This window comes from Eretmochelys imbricata, chromosome 1, assembly GCF_965152235.1.
Source record: "Eretmochelys imbricata isolate rEreImb1 chromosome 1, rEreImb1.hap1, whole genome shotgun sequence".
Lineage (NCBI taxonomy): Eukaryota > Metazoa > Chordata > Testudines > Cheloniidae > Eretmochelys > Eretmochelys imbricata.
Genome location: NC_135572.1, coordinates 17,746,888 through 17,774,852, shown reverse-complemented (window position 1 = coordinate 17,774,852; position 27,965 = coordinate 17,746,888). Strand labels below are relative to the sequence as shown.

Here is a 27,965-nt window from a genome sequence, read left to right as displayed (position 1 = left end):
GGGAAGGCGTGATAAAAATCCTCACCAATTTGCATAGGTGAACACAGACCCAAATCCTTGGATCTTAAGAACAATGAAAAAGCAATCAGGTTCTTAAAAGAAGAATTTTAACTGAAGAAAAAGTAAAAGAATCACCTCTGTAAAATCAGGATGGTAAATACCTTACAGGGTAATCTGATTCAGAACATATGAATCCCTCTAGGCAAAACCTTAAATTACAAAAAGACACAAAAACCAGAATATACATTCCATTCAGCACAACTTATTTTATCAGTCATTTAAACAAAACAGAATATAACGCATATCTAACTAGATTGCTTATTAACCCTTTACAGGAGTTCTGACCTGCATTCCTGCTCTGGTCCCGGCAAAAGCAACACACAGACAGAGAGAACCCTTTGTTTCCCCCCCTCCAGCTTTGAAAGTATCTTGTCTCCTCATTGGTCATTTTGGTCAGGTGCCAGCGAGGTTATCTTTGCTTCTTAACCCTTTTCAGGTGAAAGGGTTTTTCCTCTGGCCAGGAGGGATTTAAAGGTGTTTATCCTTCCCTTTATATTTATGACACTTACAGATAATTTATAATTGGGCATATGCTACAGTAAGTCCAGCACAAGATAAAAGTGAAAAAGACAGGCACCATTAGGTTTAAAACCTGCAGCTTTTATTAAAAATCTATGCATGTGTTTAACGTTCAACTGATAGTCTGCACCTGATCTAAATATTCCACCCGCCATTCCCCAGCTAGTTAGCAATGATCAGCTCGTCTAATATGCTGCACACTAGCTTTATTTTTCATTAACTATAAAGCCAGGGTTTGAAGTAATCCCACTGCTCACACCATATGTTAGTTTTTTTCCTTATTGAGGTGTACTACTACATATCGCAGTATAGGGTTCACTTTCTCACTATTAAGGCTATCTTTTCTTTAGCTCCCAGTGACTTGATTTCATGTAATGTAAAATTTACAAATCGTAAGTTATGAAAAGAGTATTCATCCCAAAGAAGCAAATCCACCATCATTTCACTCTGCATGCACAGCTAAGAGTTTGGACAGCTCAAGGGATTGGCAATGGAAGGCAGAGCTTTTCACTGTTTTTATACAGCTCTTAAAAATGTGCTGGGAGCTTTCAAAACTGGCACATGTTGGTACTGACCAAATGTGATCATCCAATAGCTATTGCAAATCGGAAAAGAAGTGAAGTCTCAGATCATTTCCTAACAGGTTTTTAAAGTGAATATTTTACTTCAGCAGCTGGGCCAAACATTAATGGTCAGAGGATGAATTACGCCTTCAGACCTAGAGGATTAGGTCAAAATCACAAGCGTAGGGAATCATGATTAAATAGTCTACCATATCCAGCACCATGGAAGAACATTTGTGAGTAATCAGATTCATTTAAATTCTATATATAAATCCACAATACTGACTACTATCATTTCTTCAGTCAAAAGGCACAAGACTTTTTGGCTAAGGGGGAAGAGGGCCGTATTGTTTAATTCATTAGCACGTTGAATGAAAGACACCTCCCACTTTGACACCTTGAGCAACGAGTGCATTGTACTCCTTCACAGCCTTCTCTGTTTGCAGGACTAGCACATCAATCCCATTTTTCTTGAGATAGTCCACTGTAGATGCTGGTACCTGAGGAAGAGGAAAGGAAAAGGTAAGAACAAATGCTAGATTCTTTTCCTTGCAGACAATACCCCCTAATAAGAAACAAGTACTGGTTGCTCTTGTTCATAAAAATGCTTAATTAAATCTAGTTTCAAAGGCAGTAAAATAAACTTGTGGTAACAACCAAATTGGTAATATGCTGGGAATAAACTTTGAATTTGTTATAGTGGAGAGAAGGGGAATTTTATTTCACTATCTAATAATAGCTAAAGTATATCCATCTTGTATTCCTTCTTCTCTAACGTGTTCCTAAATACAATTTTGAACTGAACTATTAGGAGAAAATTCAGGAGATAGTGGTGGAAGTGACTGTGAATTAATACATGTAACAGAATGTAGACCTTCCCAAGTATGGAAAGTGCTACAAGGATGTCTCTGCCCATTTCGCTCAGCCAACCAAGTTCAAAAAGCTAGTGGACTGCTTCTCATGGTGAATGAAGCTTCCCTGAAGATCAACATTTCTTCAGCTTTCTGCTGATACAGATCATCTGCTGAAGTGACACTTGGCTATACCATTACTAGCAAAGGTAATCAATGACAGACATTATTACAACAGGCTGGGGAGCTGGTTTACAAACAGTTTTAAGGGTTTAAAAATTAACACATTGTTTAAAGATTTTCATTGTTGCTGCTATTCCTGAAGGTTGTAAACCCACTTACAGTTTGACACTGGGCTGCCAATGTATCGGCATCAAATGAGGTTACTTTCAGCAAATGTCTCTAACCCCAAAATGCTGATTCTCCATTTTTACAACTTTTTTCATAAGTGTTTCTGGGTTTTATAAAAAAACAGGTTCAAATTACAGGGCTGAAAATGAACTAGACTGTTCTCTGTGAAGGTTAAAAATGATCTCTGTCTAAAGAGGAAACAAAATCAGCAGTTCCAAGGTGTGGTTGTCAGACCAAAAACCTACCTGCAAGGCCTCGTTCATGCCACGACCAATCACTAAAGTTTTAACTCCCTTCTTGACAACTTCTTCAAGATCAGCTGGCTGCACACCTGGAGAATGCTAAGTTTGAAGAAAAAAAAGTGCTAAGTTTGCATGCTGAGAGCATCAAACAGCAACGCTTCATCTCAATATTTTCAAGTGGCAGTATCCCAGGCTATAAGACAAAGCGTAACAACGTTACAAGAACTAATTGACATCCCTTTCTTCCCAACACCCATTTTATGTTACACTAGCCAGTCAAAGGATACTCAAACAAGATACACAAACAAGGGAACCCTGGTAGATCCATCACATCTGGTCAAGGCACTCTTACTTGGAATAGTGGAACTATAGAAGGAATAGTGGAACTCTCAGAACCAATCCTCAAACCACACCCCCCACAAAGGGCCAATTTCCTCCAGGACACAACTGACTGCCTCCAGTAACTCTGCAACAGTAACAACCTCCCTCAGAACACCATCCTTGCCATCAGACATTTCACCTCCCTATACACCAACATGCCTCACTTCCTGCTTCAAATATCTACAAGACAATGGACAACACTCCAGATAGCCACCTCAAACATCGCTAAACACCCATTTCATTCTCGCCCATAATAATTTTACATTCAACAACAAACACTTTGTCCAAACCATGGGACCAGCCATGGGTACTAGGATGACTCCCCACTATGCCAACCTCTTCATGGGCCACCTTGAGGAATAATTTCTGGAAAACTGTACCCCAAAACTGTTGATGTACCCAAGAGCCATCAATGATATTTTCATCCTCTGGAAAGACGACCTAAACTCCCCGTAGATTTCCACCACAAATTCAATAACAACCACCATAATTCTATCTCTTGAACACTCCCACACCAGCATCAACAATCCTGGACACCATAATCAGCTTCAACAAGGGAATCCTAAAAACAATTATACACAAAACCCACAGATCGCCACTCTTACCTTCACACATCCACTAATCACCTCAAACACACCAAGAAATCTGTTTATCTGCAGCCTGGCACTGAGATAACACGGAATGTGCTCAGAAGAGAAAGTCTGGGATACACACCTTAACACAATTAAAACTGCCTTCATTAAACAAGGATACTCCCCCAGAGAAGTAGATTGTATCATGGAATGGGGCACACAAACCACCTGAGAGAAGCTACTTCAATGCAGAACCTCCCCTCCCACCTGCACACCTTTAGTTGTCACCTACCACCCCACACTGGAACCCATACAGCCTACCAAACAATTACAACCCATACTTGATGGGAACCACATCCTGAAATAAATCTTTCCTAAACACCATCTTCTGGCTTTTAAACAACCTCCCACCCTTGCGAAACTCAACAGCAGAAGCAAGCTCCATAGACCAGTACACACCAACTCAAAGCGGCACTAGACCCTGCCATAACAGATTCAAAACCGGTAGACAAAGCTCCACTGATAGAATGATCAATATCCCCAAAAAAACCACTTTCAAGATCCATGGGTCCTACACATACCTATCACATCATGTGGTGTACCTCATCCAGTGCATCAAAAATGCCCCAGTAACAACTATGTGGGTGAAACAAAACAATTGTTATGCTCCTGAATGAACTCTCACAGAAAAATAAAAAAAACCACCCTACCACCCATAGGCAAGTGCTTTTCATAAAATGATCACTCCATATCTGATCTCTCAGACCTTGTCCTCAAAGGAAACCTCAAAGGTTCACAGTGCCTTCAAAAGATGAGCCTGGGGGCTTAAACTCATAACTTTGCTAAATGCTATAAGCCATGGACTCAAAAACACTGGATTTATGGCTCATTATAACAATCTGTAACCCACTAATCCTCCTTTCTCCCATGACTGCAGAGGTCTTAACAGCCATTTGACCTTGAGTGGTCTCTTGCAATATGTTACCACCTCATGCTTTAATCTTTTCCACCCTGTATTTAGATGTGACACTCTGGCCATGTCTACACTACAATTTTTTGCTACCAAGTTACATCAGCCTAAAGCCACCAGAGTTAGTATATCGCTTGGGCACATGCATGCTTGGCTTCTTGCGTTGGCAGTGTGTGTACTCACCAGGAGTCCTTGTGTCGATACACAGTGCAGTGCACCGGGGTAGGTATCCCAGTGTGCAACTCACCATCATCTAGCACACTGTCTTTTGGGAAGTTTTGACAATGCGAGGTGGGGCAAAAACTAGTGATGCAGGGGTGACTGGGAGCCAGGAGAGGTCAACGTCCCAGCATTCAACTTTCTTCATCCCATAATGTCATCTATATCCCATAATTTTTGCACCTTTTTAAAAAAAATCCCATGAAGCTGCACCACCCTTGCTGTCCACCATCTCTGACAGAAGCAAGAAGCCTGCACAGCTCTGCATTATTGTCATGAGCGTTGCAAGCATTGGAGGCATCATTCTCTGGTATTTGCAGAGCTGCAAGGAGGACTAAATCAGCAGGGAACATGATAATTTCCAGGAGGACAGATTGCTGTCAAACACAGAACCAATTCAGGGTAGTTGCTGGCATTCACAGAGCAGCTGCAGATGCTGGAGCACTGCTTCTGGGCCCGAGGAACATGCACCAACTGGTGGGATCACAGCATAATGCAGACTTGGGATGACGAGCCATGGCTGCAGAACTTTCGGATTTTCAAGGTCACGTTCCTGGATCTGTGTGTCAAGCTCTCCCCTGCTCTCCAGCACAGGCACACCAGAATGAGGGCTGTACTAACAATGGAGAAGTGAGACATTACTGCATGTCTCCACAATACAACACCAGATTGCTACCGATCAGTGGAAAAATAATTTTTGAATTGGAAAATCCACTGCAGAGGCCATTGTCATGCAAGTGTGCAGAGCCATTAATAGTCCCTGGCCATGAAGGACTGTGACTCTTGGCAATGTGCAGGACACAGAGGATGGATTTGCAGCAGTTGGGCTCCCTAAGTGTGGTGGAGTGATAGATGGCACACAGATCCCTATTTTGGCACCAGAATACCTTGCCACAGCGTACATCAACAGAAACGGCTATTTTTCTATGGTTATGCCAGCAATGGTGGATCACCAGGGACACTTCATTGACATCAGTGTTGGCTGTTCAAGGAAGGTGCATGACGCTCATATCTTTAAGAACACAGGACTGTTCAGAAAGCTACAAGCAGTGTCTTTCTTTCCCAACTGCCAGATTACCATTAGCAATGTTGATATGCCAACAGTGATCCTGGGGGACCTACTGCCCCTTGCTCCCCTGGCTCATGACGCCATAAACCAGCCACCTTGACAGCTCTAAGGAACTACCAGCTCAGCAGGTGCAGAATGGCAGTTGAATGTGCTTGAAAGGAGGGTGGCATTATTTACTCACAAGATTGGATCTCAGTGAGTAAAATAGCCCAATGGTTATAGCTGCTTCCTGTGTCCTGCATAATATCTGTGAAGCAAAGGGAGAAAAATTGGCGCAGACAGACGTGGAGCAGCTGTCTGCTGAGTTTGAACAGCCAGACACAAAGGTTATTAGAAGAGCTCAACATGGAGATACGTGGCTCAGGAAGGCTTTGAAGGAGCCCTTTCACAGTAAGCCACGGTAATGTGTTGTGGTGTACTGTGCTCTACCTGGCCCTACTGTTTTGGGAGGAATTGTGTGATGCCTGGTGTACATGTATGAATATAACACTGTCAATGCACCTATTTAATGTTGTGGTGCTTGCTATACATTTGATTATTACTGTTTTTGTCACTGAGCCTATGAGTTTTGTCACACTATACAAAAACAAGTAAATGGGTGCTTTCAATTCCACTAGGCACTCTGCAGCATATGTTGGGAACTAATAATGAATTATCCCAAATAATACAATTTAATTGAGTAATGGAAACATGTCAGGTGCTATAATGGAGTTCTCTGTGGACTGCAATGGGAAGCAAGCCCGACTGTTGAACCTGTAGATTCCTAAGAGTCTGCAACAGCTGTGTTTGCTGCCAGAGAAGCCCCATTATGTCCTGTTGCATCTCCCTCTCCTTTTCCTGCCAGGACTCCAGAGCCTTTCTCCTGTCTGCTCTTTCCTTTTCCATACAGCCTGAAATATTCACACCCCCTTCCCCCAGGCCCTCTGCTTATAATCTGATATAGCTCTGGCTTGCAGGATCTGGCAGCCTGAGTCCTCCTTTTTTTCTCCTCCTTATCTGGCTAAGGCATGCTGCAGTTGTGGAGGGGAAACCCACAAGGGCAACACCAGCAGTACAGATAAAACACAGAAGTGCCACTGTCAGTATAATCACAACAGAAAACAAAAGTTCAGATTTATAACTCCCTTCCCTTGCTCTCCTGAAGTTTTACACAAGACATGCTCATTGCTACTTCTGCCTTGGAATGATTGTGCACGGCCCCAGCCACAGTAAGTATGGCATGGCAGGGGCAAGGAAAATGAGGAGGGAATTGCTTGGTTCCATGGAACTGAGTATAGGGCAATGACACTGAATATTGGCACCGTTTTCCACAGGCTGTGGTGATTTTAGTCAATATCTGACTCCTGAGGGTAACAAAGGCAGAGTGCACAGCTGTTGCTGGGGTCCTGAAGCCAGCTGGTACCCTGTGCTGCTAGCCTGTTTACTGCAATGGTGCCTAATGAAGTTTTATTGTCAGCTGGCATGGGAAAGCGTCTTACTGTGGAAGAAGAAATGAGGCTACCATCCCTAGAAACCTTCAGGAGAGGATTGCAAAGTGCCTCCACAAAAGTTACATCGAGCTCTCTCAGGAGGGTGCTAGGGCCATTTCTTGATACATAAGCAAACTGTTCTGTACAGCAGTCCCCCTCCCACCTAACTACAAGGGTATAGGAAGCAGATAACTCTGCTTCTCTTTGTTGTACAGCTACCTCGCCTAGTATAAGTAAAGTAGTGAAAAGCCATGTCCTGTTAAGTTGGAGGTGTCATCAGTACAATATTGTAATGGGAAATCATTTACACACTAACCCAAGGTTCCTTCCCCTGCTTACTTGTGCTCGACTGACTGGACTGTAGTGGAGTCTCAAACAGATCCTGGCTCGTGGCATAGTTCGATCCTTTCCTGGTTGCATGTCCCCCATCCTCCTCCTTGCTGTTTGCAGCAGCGACATGTCAGGCTCCTCTGAGGTACCCAGGGTGGTCTGCGGGGTGCTAGTGGGCTCTCCACCAAATATGGCATGCAGCTCTTTGTAAAACAGGCAAGTCTGTGGCTTGGCTCCAGATCAAGTGTTGGCCTCCCTGCCCTTCTGGTATGCCGACAGTATACTGTGTGTCTTGATCATGTAGCCAGTACGATCAGCTGGGCACTTCCACACAACAAGAGAGAGCTACTAGGTGGGCTCGTCAAGCTGGACAATCAGGAAAAAGCACTTCAAAAATTCACAGGATTTTAAGGGGTGAGCGAAGGGCTTCCAGTCTCCATGACTGCTGGGCAATGGAGTTCACAATTGTGACCAGAGCAGTCACTGTTGAGCATTGTGGAGCAACTGCTGGAGGACTGTTAGGGTCAACATAGGTACTGCAGCGTCTACACTTCTGTGGCAGCGATCTTAGTACAAGGACACTCAGGGAGGTAGTGTTAATATGTTGCCATCAGGGGTGTTGTCAGCGGCGGGAGACAAATTTAAGTGTAGACATGCACAATTAGGTTGACATAAGACACCTCTCCTCAACCTAACTTTGTAGTGTAGATCAGGCCACTGAGTACTTTCCCAGACCTGAAGAAGAGCTTAGTGTAAGCTTGATAGCTTGTCTCTTTCACCAAGAGAAGTTGGTGCAATAAAAGATATTTTCACCCACCTTGTTTCTCTAATAGCCTGGGACCAACATGGTTACAACAACACTGCACAAGGAGGATACTCTAGGTAGTTTAAATGTACCAGTGAAAGAGGATTGTCATCAACTGATCATATGATTGATATGCTAACATACTATATAGACACCTATAAACTGAGAGGATGTGTAGCCCCTCTGCACATTTATATAGTATTTCAGTTTGGCAGCTAACGTCTAACATACTGAAAAATTAAATTAATACTGTCAGATTAAAATAACAGCAAAAGTTTAGTGTTAAACTCAACAAAACCTTATTGAAGTCAATAGGATTACACAGCTGTGACAGAGTAAAATTCACCCCCACCTTTAAAAAAAAACAACCCAGATTATTAAAACTGAAAATGTTAAATGCAACTTTCTACTTGTTTATATTGTAGATTTTGTGAATTTCATTCAGTAGGGATAGTTATACCGGTCAGTTTTACTTCAGTTTATAGTCTGTTTCATTTTTTAGTTCTCCTGTACTATCCTAATGCTGCAATGTTTAGTAGAGGAATGTTTAAATCCAGACAATTATTTTCATGAAAGAGATTAATCTCCTTAAAATATTTATGGAAGATTTTGACAATTAAAAAAATGTGACTTCCCCCCGATCTACTCATTCCCTGTAATAACAAAAAACAAACAAAACACACACACCAAAACCTCCCACACTTTTGCAAAGGTTTTTCCACTGTTTTTCCTACATTAACTTTCCTGCTGCTTCTTTCTGTATAAGGTTAGCAGTAAATGTACTGTAAACACAAACAGAAGAACTATGCCTTGTATTTGGCTATAGTATGGGCTCTTTTCAGTGTGAAAATTGTTACCATTAATCTATTCAAGTCTTTAAAGAGTTTAAAATATTCTTTAAGAATGTGACCGAGTGACTGACCATGTTTTTCTTTCCTTACAAAATAGGCAGCACTGTAGCAGATCTTTGAACAATTCTTCTGGAAGACCACTATCAAAGGCACATAAATGTAATCAGACAACTTGCTAACTTGCAACCATTCCTTCCCTCCCAGAAAATATCCCATTCACTGTAGAAACTAAGGCCAAAGCATCAGCCTACAATTTAATAACATTGTTCTTGGTGTTTCATCAGTTTCCCAACTCTGCCATCTGGCAGATACTCTGATGGTTTGGGGATCTACGTTTCTTCCTTCCCCAATCTTTGGTATTACAGAGGACCAGACAACTCTTTTCATTGCATGTCACCCCTGTTCTTTAATCACTGTGTACTGTTATTGTCAGTTGTCAGATTTATTTTTTAAGCAGGAGTCTTTCCAAGCTGAAGGCAACTTTTCACCAGCTCTTTAAGTTCCAAGTGAAGGAAACCACCATGTTACAGCAATATTATCATCCCCATTCTGCAATGCCATGTGACATCTGGGTCTCATCTTTAGTTCCTCAGGCTAGGAACGTGGCATAAATACCAGGCTGCTCTAGCCCCCACAGGGAAAATAGAGAGTATCCCATCCCTTTAGCCCATGTAGGTTTGAATGTCCTCTCCTACACTACTCACCTGGGTGGATTTAACCGTTTTTAAAAAGTGTGTTTATGAAAGAGAAAATTCCTTATGGGCCTCTGAGGTATGCTAGAAACCTTTGTGTACTTTAACGATAGTCATTTAGACCTAAGCAAAAGGAAAAGATATGGTTTAATGTAATTACAATAATTAGATGCTCGTGAGGGTTCATTGCCTGTGATCAACACTTTGGAGACGTTAAAGCCTAGGATCCAAAAAAAAAAAAATCTTTTGTTTACAGAAAGATTCTCTGAGGGGAGCGCTGTCTGTTTCTTAACAAACAAGCTTCATGGGGAGGGATATCTAACATGGGTGCAAATACATTATCCCAGTCAATTCTCCTGATTTGGGGGCTCGGGGAGAGAGAAACTGCAGTAGAATTTCTTTGTCTGTTGTTCTCTGTTCTCCACTCTAACTCTCAGGAATCCTGTTCCTTTTTTCCCATTAGCAGCTGGCACAGAAGTGCAGTCAGCCAGGGAGGCTGCCTTTTATCCCCCAGGGTTAAGGTCAGAGGGACTGTTAGTCCTTAAAGCTACAGAACCCCGCAGAGCCAGTTATGCAGTTTTCCCAAGGAGAGAATTACCTACAAGGCATCAATTTGTCAGCACAGCAGCAAAGGAAGCAATTTATTTCTAAGGAGCACAGAGCACGAGGGGCATCCTTGATGACATCACCTGTTGCACAGGCTTCAGCCCCAGCCATGGAAACATCCCCAGAGGAAGCACACCCTTGTCTGGGTCATGAGGCTAGTGTTGTGACTATCACAAACGTTCCCAGTCTGCTAATCAAATAAAGAGAACCTTTTCCTAGCAGTTTTGGAGCTGGGAAACCTTAGTTCTATTCCCTTTTTTTGCTACTTGCTGTATGATCTTAGCCCAGTCACATAATTGCTCCTTGCTTGCTTCCCTATCTGCAAGAGGAAAATAATACTTAAGTACAGAGCTTTAAAAGTGACCTGCAAAGGGAAAAATATGGGTGTGTTTTTGCTTCTTGATAATGAATAAAGGTGGTCTGTTTTTTCTTGTATTTTTTTTTAACCTTATAGATTTCAGGAATGTTGCATCTTATTTTCCCTGCTTTAGCTGGAGGAGTCCTCAGATGAGGCTGCTATGGACTTAAAGCTTTCTCAGCCTTCAGCTGAAGGGTGCTGGTTTGAATCTTTATAAACAGCATATTCCTCCCAGGCATATTGTAGGTGTTAACAAAACACAAGTTTGAAACAGTCTAACTAAAAATCACTTCCTGCTCAATTAATCAGGTTTCATTTGCATGACTTTTCTACTATTATAAACCTTCTAGTTCTCCAGTCATCCAGAGATTCTTAAAGGAAAAAATAGGGTAGATAAGATCTGAATTTCTAATGTAAAAAGAAAAAATAAAACTGACCCCTCACCCTCAGGCCTTTCTTCTCCATAATAAAGTAGCACAATAAAAAAAAGGAAGGGGGGGCTTACTAATCCACATTTTCCCCCTTTGCCAGTCACTTAAGATCACTACACAAAGGGCGCTGTATACTGTAAGTATCAAACTAATACTCAGTGCTGGAAGAAATTTCTCTAAAGATTCTATATTGAGCTCCTAAACAAGGGTTCCAGGCCTGCAATTGGGTTTGCACCAGGCCATTTGTCTTCAGTGGGGTTCTGTGTGTACCCACACAAGATATAGTTGTAGGTTCAGGATCAAGAGCATCAGTCCTGGTCTACTCATAACTTTTGTACCCATTTAACTTTCGGTTAGGGGTGTGTGGGGTTTTTTGCTGATATAGTTATACCAGTACAACCTCTGCTTTGAGAACACGGTTATATTTGCATAAAGATCAGGGGTGGGAAAACCATGGCCCACGGGCAGCATCCGGCCTGGAAGGGCTTTGGATCCAGCCCGCAGGATTGTCAACCCCCACATTCCTGCGGCCCACGGGGGAGGAGAGGCAGAGGGCTCCATGTGTTGCCTTTGCCTGCAGGCACCACCCCCCGCAGTTTTTATTGGCTGGGAACGGGAAACCGCGGCTAGTGGGAGCTTTGGGGGAGGTACCTGCAGGCAAGGGCAGCATGTGGAGCCCTCTGCCCTCCCGTCCCCCAGGGGCAGCAGGGACCTGGTGCAGGCCGCTTCCGGGAGCAGCACAGGGCCAGGGCAGGCAGGGAGCCTACTCTGGCCCCAGTGTGCACCGCTGCCACCCCGGAGCCACTCCAGGTAAGCAGCGCTGGGCTGAAGCCCACACCCCAAACCCCTCCTGCACCCCAACCCTCTGCCCTGAGCCCCATCCTGCACCCCAACCCCCTGCCCTCAGCTCCCTGATGCACCCTGCACCCCAACCCCCTGCCGAGACCACTCCCGCACTCCCTCCTGCACCCCAACCCCCTGCCCTGAGCCCCCTTGTACACCCCTCCTGTACCCCAATCACTTGCCCTGAGCCCCTTCCTGCACACTGCACCCTCTCCAACACATCGCAGCCCCTCCCGCACCCCAACCCCCTGCCCCAGCCCTACATTCATGGTCCTGCATGCAATTTCCCCTCCCAGATGTGGCCTTCGGGCCAAAAGTTTGCCCATCCCTGATAAAGATGCTTTATCCTGGTATAAACTTATTTCCCTTCCCATAGCAGAAGAGCTATAGCAGTATAAGCACTTCATATTGATATAACTGCATCCACATTAGAGGGGTTGTACTGCTTTAATTGTGTGATTTTCAAACAGCAATCAATTTGCAAACACCTAGAAGATAATAGGTGATAAGTAACAGCACAGATTTGTCAAACCAACCTAATGGCTTGTTACCCTGTCAAAGAAAGCTTTGTAGATAGGAGGGAAGCAGTAAATGTGGTAAATCTTGACTTTAGTAAGGCTTTTGATATGGTCTCACATGACCTTCTCATAAACAAACTAGGGAAATATAACCTACATGGAGCTACTATAAGGTGGGTGTATAAGTCGTTGGAAAACCGTTCCCAGAGGTTCAATCAAGCTGGAAGGGCTTATCGAGTATGGACCCATAGGGATCAGTTCTGGGTCTAGTTCTGTTCAATATCTTCATCAATGATTTAGACAATGGCATAGAGAGAGTACACTTATAAAGTTTGTGGACGATACCAAGCTGGGAGGGGTTGCAAGTGCTTTGGAGGACAGGATTAAAATTCAAAATGATCTGGACAAACTGGAGAAATGGTCTGAAGTAAACAGGATTAAATTCAGTAAGGACAAATACAAAGTCCTCCAATTAGGAAGGAACAATCAGTTGTACACACAAAAAATGGGAAATGACTGCCTAGGAAGGAGTACTGCAGAAAGGGATCTGAGAGTCATAGTGGAGCACAGGCTAAATATGAGTCAACAGTTTAACACTGTTGTAAAAAAAACAAACATCATTCTGGGATGTATTAGCAGGAGTGTTTAAGCAAGATATGAGAAGTAATTCTCCATGCTCTACTCCACTGATTAGGCCTCAACTAGAGTATTGTGTCCAGTTCTGGATGCAATGTACTTACATTTGTCCCCGTTTCTCTCCAATCCCAGGTTCGGCTCCCACCTGGCCACACTTTGCAGTCCTTATAAGTTGTAGAACAACCTTTCACCATCATCTGACCCCATGAAAGGGAAGCGATTTCAGGAGAAGACATCATCAAATTGAAAAGGTCTGAAATAAACAACATTATCTACATGGCACCATAACATGTATGGCGCTTATCAGAAAAATAAGTGTTCATGCCCTGAGGAGCTTGAAATGTAAGTAAATATAGATGTTATTCACAATGAGTGCTGAGGAAGGAAGGAAGGATAGTCTTGTAGTTAGAGCACTGGATTGGGGCTCAGGAGATGTGTGTTCAGTCTTCAGCTCTGGCAATGGCTTCATTTGGGACCTCGGGTAAGACATTTAACCTCTTGGTGTCTCAGATCCCCATCCGTAAAACAGGAATGATACTACTTCTCTATCTCACTGGGGTTTTGCAAAGATAAAGCCATAAATTCTTGGGTGATGCTCAGATACTATGGTAATATCAACACTTAGATAGATGGTTATGGTGCCTAAGATGAGCTGGAGGAGGAGGATAAAATGCAAGATACTTGCCTTGTTAGTTTTAAATCAAGGTTCAAATGTATTCAGTAGAACAAGGAAAGACAACTGTATGCTATACAAAGGACTAACTTTTAAGAATGTTTGCGTACTGTTGTTTCTTCCACCCTTGCTTTTTCCCGCTTGCGTGTGGGGTCATTGTGCAGAGAAGGGATGGCTGAAAGCTATTACACCATTCTTTTGTCAGTCTACTTTAGGCATTTCTAATGCACCCATCACAGGCTGATACAGGCAGTGATCAGGGACAGTGGAAGATACTATAAAGGAACAAAATGCTCCCTTTTCCCATGAAACCAGGAAGGGCGGGGGGGGGGGGGAGCCAGACTGTCTTTACAGCACCAGAGATGGATCTCTGATATGAATCTTCCACCAGACTTCAGCTCATCACACAGATGATAGGGTGGCAGGTAAACAGAAATGCTTTAGACTGGCTTAATAGACATTAGACCACCATCCTAGAGATTTGTCTTTCTGTCCTTCAGTTCGCGAGTGGGGTGGGCTGGAAACAATCAGTTTTCTATTGAAATGCTATCTCTGCACTGAAGAGAGCTCTGTTCATCCTGTTTCAACTAATCTGAAGAGTGGACTCTCTTTATAAAGTGAATAGTTAAAAGGCCCCTTAATTAAATGTATGGAATTCAACCACCCACTTAAAAACTACATTCTCTTCTCTAGTCTATCCAGATTTCCACCCAGAGAAACATTTCCCCATCCTGAAGTTGTGTTAAATTATTCAAATTCAACAGCAAAATCCACTACAGAAAGCCTGGTGTTGCTAATTAATGAGAGAGTCCTCACAAAAGAGCAATCTCTGGATTAACAGATTTTCAGTCCTCTTGGAAAATCTTAAGGAAAAACCTGCTAACATTTGCACAAAGGCTCAAATAACATTACAGTAACCTTGCAATACAGCCCCTCTCCCCCCTTACATACACCAAGGCAAACTATGACACCAGACAGACAGTAGATACTCTTCTTTGACTGCCAAGAATGAATTTGAGTTTGCTGCCTCAAATGTCACATCAAGAGCAAACAGCACTACTACTTGAGAGTCGGCAAAGGCTTTAGACTGCCTCAGCATTTATGCTTATAGCATGATAATAGGACAACTTTTTTTTTTTTTTTGCCTCCTTCCGAAGCTAAGGACAAAGTGCCTGATACTCTTGTTCGCAGGGGATGTCCCCTGCATAACACTACAGCTCTACCAGATCTATGTTCTCTCAGTACATGTCTGCAATCAATGCCATGGAGCCAGCTTCTTTTCATGTGGAGACTCAAATCTTCATTTCTGAGAGGTATGTGAAGTGAGGCAGCAACAGAAGAAGAAAGGAAGAACAAGGGCAAGTCTCAAGACAGAAAAGATCAGTCACTCACCTCTGTTCACCGACTCAGACCAAAGAATAAAAGCAACAGAGCAGACCATCTAGAAGTTAGCTCTGAACAGGAGAGTTTCTGCATGAAATATTTGTGAGAGTTTACTAAGAAACAAGTATTATGGAGTTGCAATAGCTCGAGATTATACAGAATGGAGCTATAGTTTTCTTTAGATAGGTAACATCTGATTGGGGGTATGAAAAACTTTCCATAGGAAGAGAGGTTGAAATAACTGGGTCTGTATAATCGAGCGCCAGAAAATATCGAAATATCTGTATAATCGAGCGCCAAAAATAATTTGAGGAATTATTTGATTATTCCTCAAATAATCGACTTTGAGGAAGGGGCAGGGCCTCATGGAAGGGGTGGAGCCGTGGGGGGCTTTTGTACCTTCATATGAAAAGGTGTCAGTGATGCGGCCCTCGGGCCAATATACTAGTCCTCATGTGGCCCTTGTGGTGATTTGAGTTTGAGATTCCTGATTTAAGGTCAGAGACCGGATACCAGGCCCCCTTCTGATCTTCTATAGCAATTCCTATTTTCCTATGAATTGCAACTGCCAAGGCAAGAGGTAGTGGAGGAATGGAGGAGGATTCCAGCCATGACATGCATAACAGGGGCAGTGTTAGGGAGCTGATTAAGTTAGGTAGATTAGCAAACATAGGCAATATAGGAAGAGAGAGACTTAAAATCAAGGATGATGCCTAGGTTACAGACTGTGTGGAGGCAATATAAGAGGTTATGGCAGGAGACGTAAGTCAAGGAGGGAAATGGAGTTGTGCTTGGGGATGCTTTTCTTGCCCTTTCACGGTCTTTGAGACATTGAGAAAGTAGGTTAAGATGAAACCACATGTTCTGCATATTCAAAACAGGCAGAGACAGTGGACAGGAAGGAATCATTAGAAATATAAGAGGATGTGAACAGTTGGTAACATCAGCATAATAGTGGCAAGTACATTTAAAGTCTGACAGAAGTTCACACAAGAAGAAAATAGAAAGAAAACAGCAATGGGCCAGGAATTAAATCTAGTGGAACTCCAAAGAAGAGGTGTGGGACCAGATCTTTAAAGTTACTTAGGCACCTAAATATGCGGCTAGATGCCAAATGGGATTTTCAAAAGCACCTGGTGTTATACCAATAAAATTAAAAAAGCAGGATCTTATTAAAGGGAAAAAGGCAAAATGCCACATTTATTGTGAATACAGAAAGAATCATAGTAAGCAGTTAATTATAGCTATAACATTCCATTCAATTTCATATTTATTCACACATTCATACACACACACACACACACACACTCAGGTTCTGCAAGGTTGTTATCATAGTTACCAGCCTTAGAGCTGCTCATGCCAAGCCACTGGCCAGGTGGCCTGGACATGAGGAGGGAGCAGGGCCTTGTCAGATGCTCATCTGACGCTCCTGGAAGTTGGTTTGCAGAATCAGACCCCAAAGTTCTCACTTTCTAGAGTCCATTTTTATAGGAATTTCTTCCTATGCCAGTCTATGGGAATTGCTTCATCATGCTGTTGCTGAATCAATCAGCAGATGGCACATTTCTGTCGGCTCCGTACTGCCAGATGTTATCTTGTTCTTTGGTTCTCCCATTTGTGAAGCTGTTGGGTGGATTCCAGTCTGCCCTCCGGGGGTCCTCTGGTTATTTCCACTTGACACCTTCTTCAGCCGATGGACACTGAATTCTTAGGCTGGCACCTCCCTGATCATTCAGTTATTATCCACACCAAGCATCCATCCACATACATCCTCTATCTCTATTTTAATCACAATTGTTAACAAAGCGAGATGAATACAACAAAAGGGCGGGGAGTCTCTGGGTACTGTTTCTGTTGTTACAGGGTATTGCTTTGAGTCTCTCTCTGTGTGAGTAGTTGTTACAAAGGATTGCTTTGAGAACACATTCTGTCTTAGAATGACAGGTTTCAGAGTAACAGCCGTGTTAGTCTGTATTCGCAAAAAGAAAAGGAGTACTTGTGGCACCTTAGAGACTAATCAATTTATTTGAGCATGAGCTTTCGTGAGCTACAGCTCGCTTCATCGGATACATACCGTGGAAACTGCAGAAGACATTATATACACACAGAGACCATGAAACAATACCTCCCCCAACCCACTGTCCTGCTGGTAATAGCTTATCTAAAGTGATCATCAAGTTGGGCCATTTCCAGCACAAATCCAGGTTTTTCTCACCCTCCGCGCCCCCCCCCCCCCCCACACACACACAAACTCACTCTCCTGCTGGTAATAGCCCATCCAAAGTGACAACTCTCTTCACAATGTGTATGATAATCAAGGTGGGCCATTTCCTGCACAAATCCAGGTTCTCTCACTCCCTCACCCCCCTCCAAAAACCACACACACAAACTCACTCTCCTGCTGGTAACAGCTTATCCAAAGTGACCACTCTCCCTACAATGTGCATGATAATCAAGGTGGGCCATTTCCAGCACAAATCCAGGCTTCTCACCCCCCCCACCCTTCCCGGGGACACACACACAAACTCACTCTCCTGCTGGCAATAGCTTATCCAAACTGACCACTCTCCAAGTTTAAATCCAAGTTTAACTAGAATGTCTGGGGGGGGGGGTGTAGGAAAAAACAAGGGTGGTGTAGCATTTGCTCAAGAAACTTCCTGAAAAAGCACAAGATCAAATCCGCACAGACACACCCCTGGAACCCCGACCTGGGATATTCTATCTACTACCCAAGATTCATAAACCTGGAAATCCTGGGCGCCCCATCATCTCAGGCATTGGCACCCTGACAGCAGGACTGTCTGGCTATGTAGACTCCCTCCTCAGGCCCTACGCTACCAGCACTCCCAGCTACCTTCGAGACACCACTGACTTCCTGAGGGAACTTCAATCCATCGGTGATCTTCCTGATAACACCATCCTGGCCACTATGGATGTAGAAGCCCTCTACACCAACATTCCACACAAAGATGGACTACAAGCCGTCAAGAACACTATCCCCGATAATGTCACGGCTAACCTGGTGGCTGAACTTTGTGACTTTGTCCTTACCCATAACTATTTTACATTTGGGGACAATGTATACCTTCAGATCAGCGGCACTGCTATGGGTACCAGCATGGCCCCACAGTATGCCAACATTTTTATGGCTGATTTAGAACAACGCTTCCTCAGCTCTCGTCCCCTAAAGCCCCTACTCTACTTGCGCTATATTGATGCCATCTTCATCATCTGGACCCATGGAAAAGAAGCCCTTGAGGAATTCCACCATGATTTCAACGATTTCCATCCCACCATCAACCTCAGTCTGGTCCAGTCCACACAAGAGATCCACTTCCTGGACACTACAGTGCTAATAAACAATGGTCACATAAACACCACCCTATACTGGAAACCTACTGACCGCTATTCCTACCTGCATGCCTCCAGCTTTCACCCTGACCACACCACACAATCCATCGTCTACAGCCAACTCTGCGATACAACCGCATTTGCTCCAACCCCTCAGACAGAGACAAACACCTACAAGATCTCTGTCAAGCTTTCTTACAACTACAATACCCTCCTGCGGAAGTGAAGAAACAGATTGATAGAGCCAGAAGAGTTCCCAGAAGTCACCTACTACATGACAGGCCTAACAAAGAAAATAACAGAACGCCACTAGCCGTCACCTTCAGCCCCCAACTAAAACCCCTCCAACGCATTATTAAGGATCTACAACCTATCCTGAAGGAATGACCCAACACTCTCACAAATCTTGGGAGACAGGCCAGTCCTTGCCTACAGACAGCCCCACAACCTGAAGCAAATACTCACCAACAACCACATACCACACAACAGAACCACTAACCCAGGAACTTATCCTTGCAACAAAGCCCGTTGCCAACTGTGCCCACAAATCTATTCAGGGGACACCATCACAGGGCCTAATAACATCAGCCACACTATCAGAGGCTCGTTCACCTGCACATCCACCAATGTGATATATGCCATCATGTGCCAGCAATGCCCCTCTGCCATGTACATTGGTCAAACTGGACAGTCTCTACGTAAAAGAATCAATGGACACAAATCAGATGTCAAGAATTATAACATTTATAAACCAGTCGGAGAACACTTCAATCTCTCTGGTCACACAATCACAGACATGAAGGTCGCTATCTTAAAACAAAAAATCTTCAAATCCAGATTCCAGCGAGAAACTGCTGAATTGGAATTCATTTGCAAATTGGATACTATTAATTTAGGCTTAAATAGAGACTGGGAGTGGCTAAGTCATTATGCAAGGTAGCCTATTTCCCCTTGTTTTTTCCTACACCCCCCCCCCCCCAGACGTTCTGGTTAAACTTGGATTTAAACTTGGAGAGTGGTCAGTTTGGACGAGCTATTGCCAGCAGGAGAGTGAGTTTGTGTGTGTGTGTATGTCCCCAGGAAGGGGGGGGGGGGGCTGAGAAAGCCTGGATTTGTGCTGGAAATGGCCCACCTTGATTACCATGCACACTGTAGGGAGAGTGGTCACTTTGGATGAGCTATTACCAGTAGGAGAGTGAGTTTGTGTGTGTATGAGGGTGGTGGGGTGAGAAAACCTGGATTTGTGCTGGAAATGGCCCACCTTGATTATCATGCACATTGTAGGGAGAGTGGTCACTTTGGATAAGCTATTACCAGCAGGAGAGTGAGTCTGTGTGTGTGGTTTTTGGAGGGGGGTGAGGGAGTGAGAGAACCTGGATTTGTGCAGGAAATGGCCCACCTTGATTATCATACACATTGTGAAGAGAGTTGTCACTTTGGATGGGCTATTACCAGCAGGAGAGTGAGTTTGTGTGTGGGGAGGCGGAGGGTGAGAAAACCTGGATTTGTGCTGGAAATGGCCCAACTTGATGATCACTTTAGATAAGCTATTACCAGCAGGACAGTGGGGTGGGAGGAGGTATTGTTTCATGGTCTCTGTCTGTATATAATGTCTTCTGCAGTTTCCACGGTATGCATCCGATGAAGTGAGCTGTAGCTCACGAAAGCTCATGCTCAAATAAATTGGTTAGTCTCTAAGGTGCCACAAGTACTCCTTTTCTTTTTGTCTTAGAATGTACTAACACAATTAGCAACTTGAAAGTTTCACACATAGAGGGAGAGAAACAGTACCAAAAACCAAGAGACCTCTTAATTAGTAATACCCTGGAATTTAAACTATGGGGAATCAAACTCATTTGTGATTTTAATACAGAACTTCTTTAATATGATCCAACACTAGGCACCTAACTCCCTGTGGAGTTAGATCTTGGTGCAGAGTAACAAGAGGCAGAGTGATCAGAAAGGTATGTATGGCAGGAGGGAATCAGAGATAACTGTGCATTGAGATGGTGTAGGAGAGCAAAGGGGTTCATAAAAATCCAAGTCTGGCCTGAGATCAAGGAGGATGAGAACAAAGGAGTCAGTCACCATCAAAGAGTTTTGACTATGGAGGAGGGCAGTTTGTAAGCTCTGATCAGAGGACAATAATATTTCCTCAAGACTGCTGAGAGAGGGGTGGATAAATAGGTGAGATAAGGTGACTTTTTATGCACCTGTAAAAAGGGAACAGTAGAGATGGTGCAGCCGTTAAGAGTCAGGGTTATGGGAGGTTTATATCAAAAACAATGATTGGACAGTTATATAGGGAATGGGGGGGGGCAGGATTAAATTATAGAAAAGAAGGGGATCAGAAGAGGCGGCAGATTTAGTGTTTAAGAATCAAAAAGTTCTGGTTTAGGAAATTATTAGTTTAGCTTCATTGTTTAATCGGGAGAAAGTAAACTAGTGATCAGATTGCTCCAGGCATAAGGGGATCATGACAGAAGGCACAAAGCTGAGAATGGTAAAAAGAAGTGAAGGACAAAGAACTGGGAGGAGTGTATGGAGTGGGGTGGGGGTAATGGGAGAATCAAGAACAGAAACACAGTGGGGCAAGATTACATAAAGCCCTGTATGGGGAGAATAAAACACAATTTAATTCTTGAAACTTATTTAAAATATCTTGTTGGAATGATACATGGGACTAATTTCTGTCTCCTTCCTCTGACATTTGATGGTGTGTACTAATTTTAGGACAATCACAAATTTGGTATTTAGCAAGTTGAATCCTGGACCTGTCCTCGAGGTAATGGTCTAGTGATAGTATTACTGATCAAGAACCTATGTCCTCATGGGGCCATCTGGGAGAAAATAGTCCCTTCTTACTGCATCCTAAGCAGTGTATCTGAATGTCAGCACCCGGAAAAAGAGCCTAGTTATTGGGAATCAGCCAACTGCCCATTATAGGTGCATTCAAGCAGCTATGATAGGTTGCTAAAGCAGAAGGAACATACATTCTTTTTTCTACTGCTGTTTAACTAACATCTGATTCTGCCACCTTTATGCACAATAACTATTTATTGAACATACTTATAATTAAGGCTGCAAGTTTGTCACTGAAGTTACAGATTCCATGACCTCTGTGAATGCAGCCAGGCAGCCAGGCAGTCTCAGGCCACTGTGCCCACAGCAGCAAAGTTTGGGTGTGGGAGGGGGAGGGTCTGGGGCATGGGATGGCGTGAGGCAGGCTCTGGGCGGTGCTTACTTGGGGGGCTTCCCAGAAGTGGTGACATCCTCCTTGCTCAGCTGCTAGGTGGAGGTGGGGTCAGGCAGCTCTGCACACTGCCTCCGCCCAGAGTGCTGGCTTCGCAGCTCCCACTGGCTGGGAGCTGCGGAGCGGTGCGTACTGGTGGAGGCAGTGTGCAGAGCTGCTTGGCCACGTGTCTGCCTAGAACAGAACTGAGTGAGGGGGCTGTTTTTACTTCCAGGGAGCCTCCCAGCCAGGTAATCACCGCCCAAAGCCCTCCTCACCCTGTCCCATGCCCCTGCCCCCTACCATACCCAAACTAAGTCTGCTGCTGCTGGGGGAAAAAGGGGGAAGGCACAGAGGCAGGTATGCAGCCTGCCAGCACCGCCAACCCGCCCCCCCAGCATCAGTGGGTGTCCCAGGCCGCATGCTGTTGCTGTCCAGCCCTGCCCCTCCAGTACCAGTGGGGTCCCAGGCTCTGCACTGCTGCCTGTCCCCTCCCCCAGCACCGGTGGGGGTCCTGGGCTGCATGCTGCCCCCCACCACCACCAGCAGGGGTCCCAGGAAGCTCCTGCCCCAAGTTTTAGTCATGGATATTTTTAGGAAAAGTCAGGGACAGGTCATGGGCTGTGAATTTTTGTTTACTGCCCATGACCTGTCTGTGACTTTTACTAAAAATAGCCATGACTATAAGTAAGGCTACATTTTAATCACTGGACTATCCTTTCTTATAATCATATCTTACTCTGCTTGTAGCCCCACCAGCTGAGTAGAACACACCCCAGCATGAGGGTGGCAGAATCAGGCTTGCAGCAAGCAAGATGGTTTTTTTTTGGGGGGGGGTGACATCTCTGTAACAGAAGACCGGATGGAATGTTGGAAACAGGATGGAACATTGGCACTGGCAGATTCTGTGACAGTTGGCTCCTCCTGAGGGGGAAACCCCATAAATCCCTCCCCTTCAGCGCCCCCCCCCCGTGCAAACCCCATTTACCCCTCCCGCCCCAGCCCCCTCTATGGAAACCCCATTTACCCCTCCAGCCCCCTCTAAGGAAACCCCATTTATCCCCCACCCTGGGGAAGAGAAGAGTCCAATTTACCCCCACCCCAGGGACACGCCAGTTACCTCACGCCCTCCAAAGCCACGCGCAGGGCGTCTGTCTGACCGACCGCCCCCGGGAAGGAAGCTCCTACACACCCCTCCCCACCCCAGGGCAGCCCGTTCACCTCTGCCCCTGCCTGAGGGACGGGGATAGGCACACGCGCCCCACCTCCCGGGGGCCTGTTCTTACCTCTCCCAGCCCCCGGCGGCGTTTTTACTGTCCCCTCAGCCAGCCTGCCCCTGCCCCGCCCCCTTGGCAACGCCCCGCCAGCGGCCCGCGCTCACGCAGCAGGCCCACCTCCGCTCGCCCCCTGCCGCGAGGCCGCTGCGCCCTTGGGGGGACCCGCCCCTCCGCCGCTCATTGGCCAGCTCCCCGACACAGGCCGCCCCCCCCGCGCTCGGAGAGTAACAAGAGCCGACTCCTCCGTCTCGATCTGATTGGCTGCCCTGGATTCCGGCCCCGCCCCCCTCCCATCCTCCCTCCTGCCCCCGCCTTGTTTTCGTTCCTGTGTCACACGAGGCGGGCGGGGGAGAAGGCGGGTAGGGCCGCTCTGGCCGGCGCCCCCTGTTGCATTGTGGGATAGTGGCGCCGGGGAGCGGGGTCCTCCAAGCGCGGCTCGCCAGCGCCCCCCTCTCTTCCCTCCCCGTCTCCTTCTCCATCCTCAGGTCCAAGATGGCGGCGGTGGCGGCGGCGGCTCCTACGGCTCCATCTCCGCCTCCCCCGCCGGGCCCGTGCTGCCCCGGCTCGTGGCCGAACTTCGCCGTGGTCTGCTCCTTCCTGGAGCGCTACGGGGCGCTGCTGGACCTGCCCGAGCTGCCCTTCCCCGAGCTGGAGCGCGTCCTGCAGCCGCCGCAGGAGCCCGGCGACCAGGGTAAGCGGCCCGGACGCCCCCACCCCTCACAGACCGGCGGGGGGCTGGGGCTATCCCCCCCCCCGCCCGTGGCCCCGGGGGAGGAGCGCACCGAGGGGAAGGAGGAGCCTGGCTTTCCCAGAGTGGAGCGGTGGGGGAGGGGAGAGTTCTGCTGTGTCCTTACCCCCCCCCCCCCGGGTCCAAGGGGAGCAGCCGCTGGGGCGGGAGGTTTCTTTCCCCAGCCCCACCGGAGGGGTATGTGAGGGGAGAGCTTCCTCATTCCGGCGCCTGCCCCCTCCCGCTGGGCCCTGTGGGGGCTGGGAGTCCCTTCCCCGTGGGGCTTACCCCCTCCCCTCAGTGGGGGTCTCCCCCCCACAGGGGTCGGGCCCCGTGTGCTGCTGCCCCTGCGGGCTCTGTGTGAGGGAGAGGCGAGACCAGACCCCCCCCCCCCCCGTGCAGACGTTGCAGCCCCCCCTCCCCCGGTGTGTGATTTTCCTATTGGGTTGGGGGCTAAGCGAGTCCCGCTCCCCACCTGGACCGGCCGAGGGAAGGGTTACACGCTCCCCTGTCTTTCAAGCTGCTCCTCGCTCACGCCGGTCTCCCCCCGTCCCGTCCCCCCTCCAGCAGGCTGCAGGGAATGGGCTGTTGACATGTTTGGGATGCCGGACTCCCCTGTTCCCCGGTCCCTGACTCGTGAGGTGATGGCGGGGGAGGGGGGCAGGGCAGGGCAGCAGAAAAGCCGGGGGGAGGAGAGACGCACGGATACCGAAAGGAAAGGTGCTTGTTGCTCTTGGTCTCTGTCTATTATTGGTGCGGTGGTGGTTACTTGTGATCTCTTGCCACATAGAGACAGACGAGGAGCCTCAGGGCGCATGCTCCCCCGGCCCCATAGAAACTTCCTGCTGCTAGAGAATCCCAGCTCGGGGCTGCTGCTGGTCCAACAGCCCCCCGCCATAGAGCCCCTTCCATGTGTATATATTGTAAATCGGGTCCACGGCATCGGTCTGTTCTCGTGAGAATTCTTGGCTCATGCAGTGCAAACATTGTATTTGTATGCTTATGACACCCACAAACAAAACAAAACACCAGCCAAGGTTCATTTATTTACTACCTCCTTTGCATGTCCAGTATCACTTTTTTTTTTCATGCAAACAAGACACTTCTAAATGCAGTGGCCATTGCCTGGGTCTTGCAGCCTACACTACTACTTTCTCAAATAAAATAATTGTTCCTACCTCCCCAAGACTTCAGTGTGGTTTTTTTTAGTATGTAAAGGAATATTTTTAAAAAGAGGCGCTATGCTCAATCTGACTGAAGTACAAAAAGTAAACTAATAGCATTTGTGTTGAAAATTAAAAATCAAATTTAAAGTTTTCAGTTCTAATTTAAGATCTTGTAAATTCTGTATAAACTGACTTTTAACCTTACAATAGTCTTTAATTGCATGAGTAAAACACTTTTTTAATAGACAGTGATAATCACCAAGAGTTTTCTTTATAGTTTATTAATTGAAAGCTTCTAGCTGTGTCATACAGGAGAGTTTATATATTGGATTGTATCTATAAGATGTTGTTACATTATTTCAACCCACTCCTGGTCCCTTAGATCTGAAGGAAGAATGGGAAGCAAACCAATAAATATTTTTCATGTGTGACCCAACATTGAAAGAAATTTGAACACTTAAAAACACTATCTTAACTTTTTTTATTTTTTGGACATTTATTCAGACAAGGTTAAAAGGTGCTTGTGCTCATGTTTATGGTGGCGCTGTCTTTCAGGGAAGGAAATGTGGGGAGATGGAAAACAAAAGCTTAGATGACCATCTTTTAGGGTTTTTGGGAAAGCTTGTGTGGTGGTTATATGACAAAAGGAAAAAACAAACCCTTGAACTACATTTGTGAGGACTATTGTCCTCTGCATGTGTTGTACTATTTTATCTTATCAAAAGATGCATCTGTATATTTTCTGTAACACTGTTGTGATGACTAAATTTAATGTCCATTATTTTATAAAATTATTTTTGAGCCTTTGTAAACCCTTTTTTTTTAATGACATAAGTGTAAAACAAATTTTGTTGCCTGTTACTAAATGGACTGTTAGAACTGGAAAATGTTAATCCTTTCCCCCTAATACTTGCTGTTTGTTTACTGTATGCAGTTCAGCTTGGGTAGCAAAAATTAAGCTGGTTAATTTAAATGTGTAATCAGTTTCACTTTTTATGCACTAGCACACTTGTGCAGTGTTGAGGTTTACAATAGTGCGGAGTGAATATTTAAATCCAAACAGTTCTAATGAAAAACATTTTAAATATGGGTTGTGTTTAAGAAGTTTTTACAAAACCTGTTTTTGGCCCTAACCTACCTGATAGTGTCTTAAAGGCTATTTCTACACTAAGCGCTAAGGGAGGATTCCCCACTCACATTATATGTACTTGTACTAGCTTCAGGACCGCTAGCGGGCTAAAAATAGTAGAGTAGCCATGGTAGCATAGGCAGCGGCGAGTGGCAGCTCGGGCTAGTCGTGGTTAGTATGTATCCACAGTGTTCTGGTTTGAGGAGACTTAGCGTGAATATGTCTAACACGAGCTGGGAATCATACCCTTACCTCCTAATGTAAACATTGCTACTGTCTTAATTCAGGCGCTTTTAACACTTACTACTAAATCCTTCCCCCACCAAAAAGGAGAGAAGAAAGCAAAAAAATTCATAGGGAAAAAACAGTGGCAAAATGTCTTGTCTGCACATTTTGGGGGGGGAAGGGAGGGAGGAGTTCTATTGGTGTATTAACAGTGATGCTGTAGTTTCATAGTGAGCACTCTATCACAAATCTCTTCAAAAATTACTTCCAAGCTGAAATTTTTCATAGGCTTATGGCCTAAGACACAGAGCCTTTTGGAGCATATGTGTAAAACTTGTTTAAGCAATTTATTTCTCATTATATTACATACAAACCTTTATTCAAAGATTCAGGTAGAACAATTATATATGAACTCAAGAATGAACTGTTCTACATTCTGTAGTTCTATAAAAGCAATCAAGAAAATCCTTCCTGCTAATGAGTGAGAATGGACAAGCTGTAGGTACTTTTGTTCTAAGGAAGCAAGGTATAATTTCTACTTTCTGTTCCCATTATCAAAAAAGGATGATTTAGGGGTGCAGAGGAGAGATTTGGTAGTTGCCTAGTTGACTATCAAATAATATTGATTCTGATATGTTACTGTTGAAGCTTAAAAAGTTACTACTGCTCAGTCAGCCTTTGTGCAGTACTATATTGCCTCTGTATTTTACTATATCAAGAAATATATTGATCACCTCTATACCTAAGTATTAATAGCTTTCTTTTTGTAGTCTGATCTGGTTAGATATTCTAATTTACATAGCACCAACAGTATGCTAAGTGCTTTGAAGGCAAGTACTAAGACAAGGCCTTCCCCAAAGAGCTGACTTCTTCCTATATTACAGTATACAGGTGAAGGATGGGACATAATGACAAACAATGTGATTGAATGATGATGTTTTGAACATGCCAATTCAGTTTCATGATTGTCTCAGTTTTATTTTATATTTAGGTAGGATGATGAGGTGAAATGGTGGCCATGGAAATAGCCTGATTATCAGAGAAAATGTATGTTAAAAAAAAATCCTTTTTAACTTGTACTGTTAGTGGCTCATTTGGAAGTTGACATTATTTGAACAAAATAATGAGACCCCTGGTGTTTTAGTGAATTACTGCTAAGACCAGGGCCATCCTTAGATGTGTGGGGCCCGGGACATTAGAAACTTGGTGTCTATCTGCCGGGGGATGCTCCCCACTGGCTCCACCCAGGCCCTGCCTCCACTGCACCCCTTCCCCGCTGAGTTCCACCCCCTTCTCTGAGCATGCTGCGCCCTCCCCCTCAGCACCTCCTGATGCCGCAAAATAGCTGATCTGCGGCTGACGGTGGGGACTGGGAGGGAGGGGGAGGTGCTGATTGTTGGGGCCCACCAGTAGGCAGGAGGTGCTAGGGGGAGGTTCTAATAGGGGGGCTCCGCCTTGCTAGTCTG

General features: G+C 45.2%; 2 protein-coding genes across 9 annotated transcripts in view; one reads left to right on the top strand and one right to left on the bottom strand.

Annotated features, from left to right (window-relative positions):
• Positions 1-242: 242 nt before the first annotated feature.
• Positions 243-23,441, bottom strand: AAMDC (adipogenesis associated Mth938 domain containing). 4 transcript variants are annotated; one of them, XM_077807191.1, is made up of 4 exons: positions 23,370-23,441; positions 13,441-13,589; positions 2,590-2,685; positions 243-1,642 (listed from the first exon to the last, which is right to left on the bottom strand). In XM_077807191.1, exons 1-4 carry the CDS (start codon positions 23,431-23,433, stop codon positions 1,502-1,504), a joined length of 450 nt encoding a protein of 149 aa, XP_077663317.1. In that variant the 5' UTR covers positions 23,434-23,441; the 3' UTR covers positions 243-1,501. The 4 variants fall into 4 exon arrangements, with proteins under 4 accessions (XP_077663317.1, XP_077663333.1, XP_077663325.1 ...); XM_077807207.1 differs by lacking the exon at positions 23,370-23,441 and adding an exon at positions 23,262-23,300; XM_077807199.1 differs by lacking the exon at positions 23,370-23,441 and adding an exon at positions 23,096-23,212.
• Positions 23,442-23,728: 287 nt separating this feature from the next.
• The window catches only part of RSF1 (remodeling and spacing factor 1), a 115,709-nt gene continuing 111,472 nt past the window's right edge, over positions 23,729-27,965 (top strand). For all 5 annotated transcript variants that reach the window (XR_013344815.1, XM_077807160.1, XM_077807168.1 and 2 more), the window contains exon 1: positions 23,729-23,943. Coding sequence is in view for 4 of the 5 variants with exons in the window: in XM_077807160.1 (XP_077663286.1) it covers positions 23,745-23,943 (199 nt within the window). In the remaining variant the exon portion in view is untranslated. The remainder of the gene's footprint in view (positions 23,944-27,965) is intronic.

Coding starts and splice junctions, on each gene's coding strand:
- AAMDC (XM_077807191.1), bottom strand. CDS start 23,433: ATGAGCGGCGGAGGGGCGGGTCCCCCCAAGGGCGCAGCGGCCTCGCGG. Junction 13,590..23,369: donor GCGGCAGGGGGCGAGCGGAG/GTGGGCCTGCTG, acceptor TGTTTATTTCAG/ACCTTTTCAATTTGATGATG. Junction 2,686..13,440: donor GGAGAGAAACGGGGACAAAT/GTAAGTACATTG, acceptor CTTCAAACTTAG/CATTCTCCAGGTGTGCAGCC.